Raw genomic sequence first — 12,275 nt, 5'->3', positions numbered from 1 at the left:
GGAACTTGGGGACGTGCACATTCATTCTCTAGCTCCCCAGCAAAGCTCCTCCCAAGACTCCAGGAAGTCTGAACGCAGCCCCGTCATAACGGGTCCCTTCTACCTGGAGAATCGTGAACTATGTGGCAGCAGTACAACGGGCCTCGGAAAGGGTTTCCCCTCGGTGCACGAGTCTTGGTTCCTCGTGTGTGTGAGTCTGCGTGTGGTGCCCCATGCGTGGCCGTGAGCCCTTGTGGCCCCAGAGTGAACCGCCTGACAGTACCCCTGTGCCCGACAAGGCCTGCTCCTGCCTTCCCTGGACCGAGAGTCAGGTGGTGTGGTCAGGGCCAGCTCACAGCACGTGGCCAGAGTGAGAGACCGAGGGACTGTCACAGGTCACCAGTCTGCTTCCCTCCCGCTGCCTGTGACTCTGGGAGGAGGGCATGTTCCCCAGCACAGGAATTAGGGGCAGGATGGGGGAGAACCTTCTAGGGGGAGGCAATAATTACACATGGAATTTGAGTTTTCCCAAGAGCAAACAAAGATTTCATTGCCTATTTTTAGAAGCATCTCAAGCTGTGAGCCCTTCACACGGGGCCTCACGGGCCTCACATGCGATGAGTGGTGGTTCTGCGTGGGCCCCCGACGGTGGCTGCTCCCCCGCAGGGACTGACTGCACTGGTCTGGGCTGGCTTCCCCAGGGGATTCTGTGTGTGGCCAAGATGGAAGGGGCAGTCCTCATGCAGGTCGGGCTGTCTCTCGCAGGGGCACCCAATTTACTTTCTGGCTATTAAGCCACAAAAAGACATTCATGTAACAATCACTATGTTCACAAAGGGATGGATTTGTGAAGACTCGTCTGCACTGGGATTTCTTCTCCCCGTTAGGAAAAGGCAGCTGCTGTTCTGCCGGCCAGGGGAGGTCAAATGTCCTCTCTGTTGGAAAAGTAGACTCTTCTGTTTAAATCTTAGTCATGTGCCGTTTAAGAGGACCACGCAGCAGGGTGCCCGCTCCTCTTGGGGATGTTGTACCAGCAGGGTCTTCTCCCCCCAGGGTGGCTCCCCAGGGCGGTGGGACTGGACAGGGGCTCAGGGAGAAGGATTCCCGCGTGTCCTCCATGTGGGGTGGGAATGCGGTGACGCGGGACACGCATGGGTTACAGGATGTTTCAGGTTACTGCCCGTTCGGTGTTAGCCTTCAGTGAGCCGAGTCGAGAATAAATGTCCCAGGTGTTCAGTCAGAAGTGCGGCTTCCTGTCACCTCCAGGCATCCAGACTGAGGCGTGGTCTCTGGGGAGGAGCTCCCTGTGGCCGCCTGGAGCCCAGGGAGGAATTTAGAATCCTCCTGTTCTACTGGTCTCTGCTCACCCTCCTGCCCCCACGGAACCTTCTGGGGCTAGAGTCCTCTCCCTCAGGAAGCTTCTCATCTGCACACTGTGCTTGGGGCCTGCAGGCGGGACGTGGCTTAGTGCACACCGCCTGGCGACTCTCCTGTGCTGCACTGGGTGGGGGCTGCGCTGGGTGCTGTGCAGACAGGACAGGGCCAGCCGGCGCTGCTCCGGTCCTGGTGGGAGTGTTGGGGTGACTTAAAGGTGCTTGAGTTCACACGTCGGTCCTGTGCTGGGAGCCTGGGAGCCTCTTGCAGCTGCAGTCCCCCTTTTGGAATGTGGCTGTGATAATGGGAGTGCAGAAGTTTCTAGAAGCAGATGGGATGACAGGTCTACCTGTTCAGTTAGCGCTTAGTTACTTCCCTGCTTATGTCATAGCTGCATTGTCATAAATAATCTTAAGTACACTTGTGGGAGTACCGGAAGAGAAGTCCCCAGACAGGCAGTCCCTTCCAGAGGGACTCCTCGCAGGTCTGTCTCCCACGTGCCGGCCTTTCCCCGAGCATCACGGGTCAGGGCAGCCTCGGCGGTGTCTGTGATGTGTGAGCATTTGTGTCCCTCTCCCACCAGGGATTTTCTGCTGCGGTCTGCTGAGCCCCAGGAAGAGCGACTGCACAGGCCTGCCGCTCTCCATGCTGACGAACCCAGCCATGCCACTGGCCCGGGGCCAGCACCGGATCAGGACCAAGGGGAACATGTCTCTGATCTGCTGGTACAACAAAGGCTACTTCCGCTTCTTGACCAACGCCTACTCGCCCGTGCAGCAAGGTGGGGGCACCACCGACCACAGGGCGGTGGCAGAGGGGACTTGGGTGAGCTTGAGCAGGGCACATGCGGGCCTGAGTTTGAGGTCCTTGGTTGGCCGTGCAGCCCTGGTATCTGGCTCAGCGGCTGGGCCAGGTAGCAGATGGACCAGCATCTACCCAGGTGCTTCCTGGGCCACAGGCGGCAGCTCCCTACCACTATCAGCCATCCAGAGAAGCAATGATGGTGGGGTTTGCAGGTGACATAGGCCACCTTCTGTAGGTCCCCCAGGTGGTACATGGGGTCCATAATTGGCTATATTTGAATGGCCTTACATGACCACTTTATCATCTAGGATTCTGTAAAAATCTATTCTGATGGGAGATGGGGAAATCAACTGTTCTTATCTTTTCAGTGTCTACCTGAGAAGGTAAGTACTTGCTCTGGGTTTTCTGGGTGTTCAGTTGATTTCCTCATTCATTTTCCTTAGGGTTTAAAGTCCACTGATAACAAAGGGATTTGTTTAGCAAGGCGTCTATATTTAACCACAACATTATTTAACTGCTGGAAAGGAAATTGAATGACAAAGGGGCACTTTACAAAAATATTTACAGTTTTATAGTATATTTTGAATATCCCTATGTTCCTTTATATTAAGGCTCCTTTCCTCTTCACTTTTGAAGGAATACTGTCAAAGAGCTCGGGTGTGTGTGTGTGTGTGTGTGTGTGTGTGTGTGTGTGTGTAATGTCTGTTCATTTAATCCCATCCCTTCACCCCACATACACACACCGAAGTGACATTGTATTTCAGTGGAGAGTACAATCGAGGGACTCAGGCACATGGGTGGCTTCATCCCACGCAGGTTTAGAGGGTGTGGAAGCCACCACTCTCAAGTGCAATGTCAAGGGCACTTAGAGGAAATATTTGGAATTGACCTTGCAAGCTGAAGGCGAGAGTCTGAATTGGGCATCTGCTGTAGTGGTTGGGCCTCAGTGTGGGCCACGGGCATTTATAGGGGTTATGTGTGGGAGTGGGGTGCAGGAGCTGCTTCCTGCCAAATTATTGTAAGTGAAAGGCTGTCACTTGTCTGAGCTGGGTGAAATGGGGTAACACAGAGAAGAGTGCACTGGCAGGCTAGAAAGAAGTGTGCAGTGGGACTTCAGATGACAAATCCTAAAACCCCAATCTTAAGGGTTGGCACCCTTAAACCAAGGCAACGAGTAAGGAGCATACTGATGGGGGAAGAAGAGAAAATTGGTAGAGTTGATTTTAAGTGGGCTGCAAGTTGGTGTTTGTGTTTAATTCAGTTATAGTGTCCATTTCTAAAGGATCTGTTATAAATCATAAGGCCCCAATCCTAGAGTGCGCCCACAGCAGCACCGCAGACTGACCCCCAGACAGGCCCCTGGAAAGCACTCCAGGTGGAATGTGGGCAGGACACCCTGGTGCAGTGCGGGGACACCCTGCAGGTGAGCTCAGAGCCTGGTCCCCCACGGAAGGATGGATGGAGAAGGGGATACAGGGAGACATGCAGTGGAGGTGGGGGCTGGGCCAGATGCCCCTCCCCTTGGAAACCCCATTCCCAGTCCACAGCTCAGAGTCTTGTTCTTGGTGAAGGGAGTTTTCCTTTCCACGTACCTCAGAAACAAGCTGTCTAAAACCACCACCTAGTATTCCATCCATTTAGATGTCCGCATTTTTATATCTCTCCCCCTTAAGGATTATTTTTTTCACAACATGAATAGTGATGTAGTGAATATCTTCATATTTAAATCTTGGGTACATCTTTGATCCTTAAGTAAACCTACAAGTGCAGTGCTGGGCCAGAGGGTCTGCACGTGTTTAAGGCTTTTGATGATATGTCACCAAAAGGCTGTACATAATTGCCATTGCATTGGTTACAGGGGTCCGGCATTCCGCCTGCTTTACCCACACATTTTTTTTTCTTTTCTAAGTTTGTCAGCCTGGTGGGTGAAAGTGCTACAAAATTTTAAATATAAATTGCCATGACTACGGTGAAGTGGAACATCTCTTCACGTGTTTATTGGCTAATTTTGAATGATTTCTTCACGTCCGTTTAAATTTTCTTTAGAGGTATTTGTTTTATTGACTTGAAAGCAAATTTTATGCCAATAGCAAATACTTTTCTACATTTGTCTTCCTTTTGCTTTTATTTATGGTTAGCATTTTTAACATTAAAACATTTTTCATTTCTGGATAGGCACATCTGTTGGTCACGCACTCTACTGTCGTGTTTGAAAGTCCCTGCTCTGTCCCAAGGCAGGGACAGTGTGTGTACATCTCGCGGGTACAAGTAGAAGCTGCCTCTTGTTTCTAGGAGATGCTCTTCACAGAATCCACTTTAATTCTTTCTGATGCCTGGCAGCAGCTGGGCCTCTACGACAGGGTTTCGTTATATGGCAAGGCTTGGTTCACCAAGCAGCGCCCTCATGCCTCAGCCATTAACTCAGTACACTTACCTTTCCCTACTCGTTTTACGTGTCATCCAGGTGATAAAGTCTCTTGTGTTCTAAAGACTGCTTCTCAACCTGGTACTCTTCTCTGCTGCGACCACATGTACTCTTCTACAAGTTGAGTAGAATGTCCGATTTTAGAAGATATCTAACTAGTTATGAACATTTTTAGAATTGGTTTATTATTCTTGACTCCAGATTCTAAGAACAAATGACCCTCCTCTCAGAGGGTAGGCACATGCCCAGGCTTTTACCAGTTTCCTGCTGTCACGGGTCAGGGGACATCCCCACTGAGAACCAGCTGCTTTTGCTTTGCTCCTGAAATCCGTCTTGAGTCTGTCCTCTCCCTGCCAGAGTCTGTGCCCACTTAGGGCTCCAATTCCATGAGACAGATGCCAATCCAGAATGCCTGCAGAGGACGCTGAGTCAGGTCTTGATGCATTCAGACTCAAAGAATGGTGGAAGGAATGCCAGCCAAGCCACAAAAAGCCCAAGGGAGGTGGCAAACAGCTGCTGGAGTGTTGATGTGCCATGCAGATGTGACGGGCACAGAGGCAGCCACGCGGGTATAGAGTGCCCAGAGATGCACACACACAGCTGGGAACGGGCAGGTTCCCAGGGAGCCTGTGGGCTACACACTCATTCATCCTGGTCATGACGACAGCAAAGACCAGGAAGATCAGAGAACCTCTGGTCAACATTTCCCATGTCTAAAGCTTTTCAATCCTCAGAAAAGGTGATTATAGGACAGACGGTAATCTTACCCTTTCCAGGTGGACTAGTATCTCAGAATACAAATTATCACCAAGGAGGAGGGGGCTGTGGTTTATGAACTGGGGGAACTGCTTCAGGAGATGAATGCAGACCTGGGTTTTGAAGCCCTTCTTCTGAGATTTCAAGCTGAAATCCTCGTGTTAAGTTCAAAGGTGAGAAAACATGGGAGGGAAGCAAAGAGTTAAAGCCAGGCTCCCGTGGCTGGGTGACACCCTTGGCTGTGCTGAAGGCATGAGGCCAAAGCTGCCAGTGGTGAGGGCTCCAGGAGCTGGGGCAACACTGAGCTCTAAGGTGTGTCCTTCAAGATGAGCCCGAGTCGCAGGGGGCCCTGGTGACTCAGAGCCAGCTGTCCTCCACTTCTGGGAAAAGAACAGAAGGGATTTTGTTTCTTCATAGGGAAGGTCTGACCTGCTTGCACCCACAGGGATTCCCTTGGGCCCGAAAAAGGATACTTTAGACCCAGAGGAAGCTGTCATTGTAAGTCAGGCACATGAAAACTGAGCTGGAGATGGGGAACCTGCCAAGGCCAGGGCCTCGAGGTTCCAACTGGGACGTTTTCCCATCAGGTCTTGGGGTGGGATGGGATGGGATGGGATAGTGTGGGGTGGGGTGGGGTGGGGTGGCGAGATAACAGATGTGCTTAGGAAGGGTGTTGGGGAGACACAGCCCTGTGGGGAGGCTGCAGGCCATGTCCGCCCTGGGAGACTGGCTCACCCGACCATAGAACGGAGAGGGGATCCATAAGCTAGTCCAGTCCACAGCCCTCTGGCCTGGGCCCCTCGGACCCTCACGGGGCTTTAGGAAATGCAATGCTTGCCCCTCCCCCTCCCCCGCCCCCCAGGCCTCTGTAGGACTGAGGCACTGGGATCTGAGTTCCTCACAAGCTCTCCAGGTATTTCTGTGAAACACCAGTATTTGGGGGGCGGGGGAGACAAAATGAAAAAGGAAGATCGCAGCCCAGGACTCAGTCTAGACAGATGGATCTGTTCAACTCTGGTCTCCCTCATGTCCCTCAGTGAGAGGGGGAGGGGGTGCCCCAGATAAAGCCCCTTGTGCTACAAGGGACATGCCATTTTTACTTCAACTCTGTCCGTTTCAGTAGTGCCAAAATTTCACAATTCTTTGAACTGATCCCTTAGACACACACACACACACACACACACACACACACACACACACACACACACAGAGTACTTCTCACAGTCACATGCTGTGGCAGACGGCTAGGCCAAGGGAATGGCCTGGAAATCCCAAGCACACTTGCACACACGCGCAGGCTGGAAGAAAGCAGCCTGCAGGGTTGGGGTGGAGGGGTGTGGGCGGCTCGCTGATGTCCTCTGGCTTCTCACGCCCTGTCAGTGGGACCCTGAAATCCTGCCAGAATTGGGCTTGGGCGGAGCCCCTGGGATTCATCCCTTTCTGTTTAGTGGCGGTAAAGGCATCGAAAGCTTGGGAGCAAGTGAGCAACCAGAGCTTCAGGAGGGGCTCCGTGCAGGGGGTCTTCCTATCCCTTAGTCCACAGGGGCCTAGAAGTTCTGGGGGGTGAGAAGGTGGATGCTGGGGGGAGCACCCCACTTTCCTGAGCCTCAGATTCCTCCTCCTGCTTTAACCAAGTCAGGAGAACAAACTTAGTGCTCCCTGCCCTCTCACCCCTCTCCTCTTCCTGCCTCCCCTCTCCCCTCTCCTGTTCTCTGTTTCCCATCAGGACAGCCAGGCAGGGTGGAGACAGGCACATTTGTGGTGGGTGTTTGCAGGATGCTGTGGGGGGTTGACCCTCTGTCTCCTCCTCAGGCGTGATCATCAAGAGGAAGAGTGTGGAGATCCCCTGTCCCCTGGCGGTGGAGGCGTTTGCTGCTCACCTGAGCTACATCTGCAAATATGACGACAAGTACAGCAAGTAAGTGACCAGCCGACTCCTGTCCACCGGGCCCCTGCTGTTCACCGTCACAGAGGGGAGAAGTTGGTGGGTGGTCAGTAGTTTCCCTGGTTTCAGTACTGAAAGATGATGACCCTGTGAGATAAATCCCTCCTCCTGACCTCCAGGCTCCGCCCAGGCAGCCCTGCCCCCTCTCCACCTCGCTGCCCCTTCACGAGCGTGGGCCCAGACCCTGCACCCTCTGTGTCCTGCTAGCCCAGACCGCCCTCCTCACCCACACCCACACCCTCAGGGAGCCCCTGGCGTTGTCACACAGAGCCCTCTGCCTACCAACACTGGTTACTTCATTACTTCAGCCACAGGCCCCTGCGCTGGGTGTGGTCTCGTCTTCAGTGTCACACAGTGTAGGGGTGTGTACAATGCATGTGCAAACATACACCCACTATGCCATCTCCTGCCGGGCGCTGTCATGTCCATCACAGGAGCTAAGAGATGCTTGCTGTCAGACCTCCGTGTGCCACCAAATTACTAAGATTGGGCCTCTTGCCCAGAGCAGGGTCCCACCAACCCCAAAGGCGAGGGCGTCCCCCGCTTCTGGGCTTTTCCATGTGGAGAGGGAAAAGCAAGGCCTGGTCCTCCCTGGAAAACACAGCCTAGGTGTGAGAGGGAACCGAGTCCTGAGGGAGCCCTGGATGGACAAGCTTGTATTGAGGACCTACTATGCGGTGCACACCGCACTGAGCTCCCTGCAGTTCTTACAGAGCAATCTGCATTACTGAGGAGCCATCTGCTGGGCGCCTGTGGGCACCTTGGTGATCTTGAAGCCCCGACCTCACACTTTCACTTGGTGCAGAGACAGAGGTGTAGACAGAGGACCCACCTTGGGAGTCCTCCCCTGGGCTGGCCCAGGAAGGGCACTCAGGCAGAGGAGGCCTCCCTGAGGTGACATCTGCCCTCAATCTAAAGGGAAGGTGGGGAACGAGGAGGTGTGCACAGAACACAACCTTGGACAAGGCCACAGAAAGCCTGGCTCCTGGCTTTATATCTTCTTCCCCGCCTGCCCTATCCTGTGAGGGGGATTGTCTTCCTTAAGGAAAGTTGATTGTGACAAAGCCTCTGCAAGAGCTTCCCAGCACCCCCTAGCCTGGTTCCTACCCACACCCACAGCCCCCCAAACCTGATTCCTACCCAGTGGCCCCCCAGCCTGGTTCCTGCCCTCCACGGTCCCCCCCACCCCGCCTGGCTCCTGCCCATGGGCCCCCCAGCCTGGTTCCTACCCCGTGGGCCCCCTCCCAGCATGGTTCCTGCCCCCCCCCCCCATGGAACCACCAGCCTGGTTCCTGCCCCCAGGCCCTGCTGACCACAGTGAGGCCACTGAGAGCCTGCTGGGTCAGCCCTTCTCATCGCTCTGTCCTCACAGGTATTTCATTTCTCATAAACCAAACAAGACATGGCAGCAGGTGTTCTGGTTCGCCGTCAGCATTGCTGTCAACAATGCCTACATCCTGTACAAGATGTCGGACGCCTACCACGTGAAGAGGTACAGCCGGGCGCAGTTTGGCGAGAGACTTGTGCGGGAGCTGCTGGGCCTGGAGACCACCTCCCCCACCCACTGACGCCGGGCCGGGCCAGGCTTAGGTCAGGACCAGGTGCAGGGAGGGGGCAGGGAGGAGCCTGCTGCCCTGGTCCCTGGTGTGGCCACAGCCTGAGGGGCGCCTGGGGCCTCCGCAGGGACCAGCTGACCTGGTCAGAGGAGGCTGCTGTCCAGGTTTCCATTCAAAGAAGAGCACGTCCCCCCTGTGGGAAGGGCTACCCACCTCATGGTGACGCTCTGCAAGGATGGGGTGCCACACCTAGACTACATGCCACCAGTGCTACTGTCTGTCCTGTTCGGGTCAGCAGGGCACTCCATCCTCACTGCCCGCTGTGGAGCCAGAAGGAGAGCTCAGCTCTCAGCACCGGGACCTGGCAAGGCTGTTGCCACCGAAGGTGCCAGGGATAGGTTGAGCCGTAGCATGTTCTGCTAGAAATGCCTGCTTTGTGAAGACGTAAGGACATTTGTGACATGGCTCACTTCTGTGCCATGTCTACAGGTGACCAAAGCCAGTAAATACTGGCTCTGTACCATTAGGGTTGTGTAGGAGACCAGAGAGTTTTCCAGAATTTGCCTCATGCAGGCAGCTTAGAACAGGTCCCATGGAAGAAGAAACATGACTGGGTGCCATTAAGTGCACTGCTGAGTGGGGAGTGGTTGCCCATTCTGACTAATGAACTGCCCACATCATCTGTTTGGCTGGCGGACAGGGGAGGAAGGGGAAATGCCAACAGTTACAGTGAATTGTGATGCTATTTTTTATTTTTAAATATATCTTCAGGTTATTTTCTTACTGTTGCTTAAGATCTTCTGTAAAAGAAAACGTGTCCGTTCTCTTCCACTCCCCCCTTGCCTCACCCCACTCATGGCTCCTTGCATGATCATGGTTCCGTGTTCTGGGCCCTGTGCCTGTGCCAGGGCCGGAAAGGGCAGCTTGTTTCCAGAACAAACATGGTTGCATTCCATCAAGGACCTTACACTTTGTCAGAGACATTATCATTGACAGAATTACTTGTTTTGAAAAATATGTAGCATTGCTGAAACAGCAAATTGTGTCCACAGATGAGCACTTGCTATGTGTCTTCCCCTCGTGTGCAGTAAGTGAGCTGGCCGTGGTGGCTGTCTGGCTGCACCCTCGGAACAGTGTGGCTGACACGGCAAACCCCACACGGGGTGGGCCACCCGTGGGGAAGGGGGCAGGGCACGGGGGCTGCGCACGCAGGACTGAAAGGGCTGCATGACGAGCAGCTGGCAGCAAGGGCTCCACTTGTTTCCCAAAGCAGCTGGGGCTGTCTGATCCAAGGTCACGTGTCTCCCTGGAGCCCTCCGCTGGTCTGGCTGTTCCACGGACAAGAAGCAAGTCATTTCTGGGGTGACACAATGCCCCTCCACCCTAGTTTATGTCACCCCCTTATTTTTACAAGTGCAAACTCTATTCTACTCAGGCTTTGGGACTTTCTTCCGTGTTCACACTCAGTTAATTCGCAGTGTTGCCGGCAGCATGCTTGTGGTCTCCATGCCACCCACTGTCCTCGCTTCATGCTGGCTGCCCTTGTCCTCAGCCTTGGTTTTCACTCAGTGCCACGGACTGCAGGCCAGATTTTAAATTGTGTTTCCAAACCTTCGCCGTGTCCTGTAATTGGATTGAAAGCACTTTTACCACATGGAGAAATATATTTTTAATTTGTGATGCTTTTCTACAAGGTCCACTATTTCTGAGTTTAATGTGTTTCCAACACTTAGGGAGACTCTAATGAAAGCTGATGAATTTTCTTTTCTGTCCAAATAAGTAAAAGAAAGAAATAAAAGTCTATTTAGATGTTGATTCTTTGTTCACATGTGAATTTGTTAAAAGGTCAGGGACAAAAAAGTGGCTACTTTTTTAAAACTTGATTTCTTCTTATATGATCACAGGTATACAGTCTTAAGTGTCCTCAGTGTCATGAGCCACTGAGCAGTTACAGAAATGCGGTTACGTTGTGATGAATAGGAACATGTATTGACGGCCGAGTTGGGCACAGTCGTGTTTGGGGTGCCTGCCTTCCATCCTGTGATTCAGCCCTGTTTCTTCTAGCCTGTGTTGTGTGTCATTCCGAACCACCGTGGAGTGGGCTGGTGTGACAGAAGTGGGTGACTTTGTATTACCAAGTCATTATAGTGTGAATATGCCATTTCCGTGCTGTTTTTTTTAAAAACAGTAGCCACCTTTTTCCTGAATGATGATTGAAAAGGTCAGCAGTTCTGCTGGGTTTCTAGTGGAGGTTGTGCTAGCCACTCCAGCCTGGCAAAGTGGGGAGTGTGTGTACCCCCAGAAGGACAGTGACAGGTAGCACTAATCAGGAGAGCCTGCCGGGACCTGGGCCTGGAGCTCCCCTTACAGATGTCCCCAGGACCCCAGCCCCCACATCCAGCAGTGGGGGCATCCAAGCCGGGGCATCTACGAAGGAGGAAGTTAGGCTGACGCCATTGTGGGTGAGTGACAGATGTGAGGAGTCCCCAGGTTCATTCCTTCTCCTCTGGTCTGTTTAATGACAAAGCCATTTGCCACAGGCCCTGGAAGTGGGGGTGAGAACAACTTGATATGCTGATGGGAGGGAGAAAGGCCACTGTGGGTCTGTCCACCCGGTGGCTCACGGCCCTCTCCCACGGGTAACGGTTTGAAAGGCATGACGATAAAAGCGGACAGACGAGGCCCACGTTTCAGTGGCCTGTGCAGCAGCTGTCTTCACAGGGACCCCTGTGAGGTCGGCATGGACTGTCATCATCCCCAGTTTGCAGGGAGGGATCCGACAGCTTGCTCAGGTACCACTAACGGGGGGCAAAGAGTCCCCCACCAAGGCCGCCTGCCTGCAGTGCACACTGGCTCCCTCATTCATCAGGAGGGTTGCGAGTTTTATCCCCGACTCACTTAATGTCAGCCCTTATGGAAAGGAGCCCAGACCTCTCTTCTGACCCCAATATTGTCACTGTGGCCCTACCAGCATGACACTCGCTTGCACGTGGTCTTGTCCAAGACCCAGGTGGGTGCCTTTTGGCTAGTGAAGCCCCAGTTGACCTGGCAGTGACCACAGTCTGGGAGACCATCTGCATGGAGATTAGTGTGGGCTGCACGGGGTGGAGGGTGAGGGCCAGCCGTGGGATGTCCTCAGAGGGCCCAGGCGTCTGCCGTCCCACGGGTGAGGGACCAGAGTGTTTTTCAAAACGCCACAGAGTCTGCTCAAGTCTTTGCCGGCTCACCAGCTCCTTCCGGTCTGCCTCCCACAGCGCTCGTCAGCAGCCAGGGTGCAGACAGCATTGCCTTCCATAGTCAGGGTACCAAAGGCAAGGAGTCCCCAAAGAAAAATTGCCACCAGCCCCCTTCCCCAGTAGCCCAGCCTGCTTCAGAGAAAAGCTCTAGCATCTACTGCGGTGGCCTTGGGTCTGTGTGGCCGTAGCTTTGTCCCCAG

General features: G+C 53.6%; 1 protein-coding gene across 1 annotated transcript in view; it reads left to right on the top strand.

Annotated features, from left to right (window-relative positions):
- PGBD5 (piggyBac transposable element derived 5) overlaps nucleotides 1-10,654 on the top strand; it is an 80,320-nt gene extending 69,666 nt beyond the window's left edge. Inside the window, exons 5-7 of the mRNA XM_019757370.3 lie at nucleotides 1,937-2,134; nucleotides 7,151-7,256; nucleotides 8,656-10,654. Coding sequence (XP_019612929.2) covers nucleotides 1,937-2,134; nucleotides 7,151-7,256; nucleotides 8,656-8,851 — 500 coding nt within the window. The 3' untranslated portion in view covers nucleotides 8,852-10,654. The remainder of the gene's footprint in view (nucleotides 1-1,936; nucleotides 2,135-7,150; nucleotides 7,257-8,655) is intronic.
- Nucleotides 10,655-12,275: the final 1,621 nt, after the last annotated feature.

This window comes from Rhinolophus sinicus, chromosome 6 (genome assembly GCF_057876585.1).
Source record: "Rhinolophus sinicus isolate RSI-liver-muscle chromosome 6, RSI-T2T, whole genome shotgun sequence".
NCBI lineage: Eukaryota > Metazoa > Chordata > Mammalia > Chiroptera > Rhinolophidae > Rhinolophus > Rhinolophus sinicus.
Note: the sequence above shows the minus strand (reverse complement) of the source record. Positions and strands in the feature narration are given on the sequence as shown.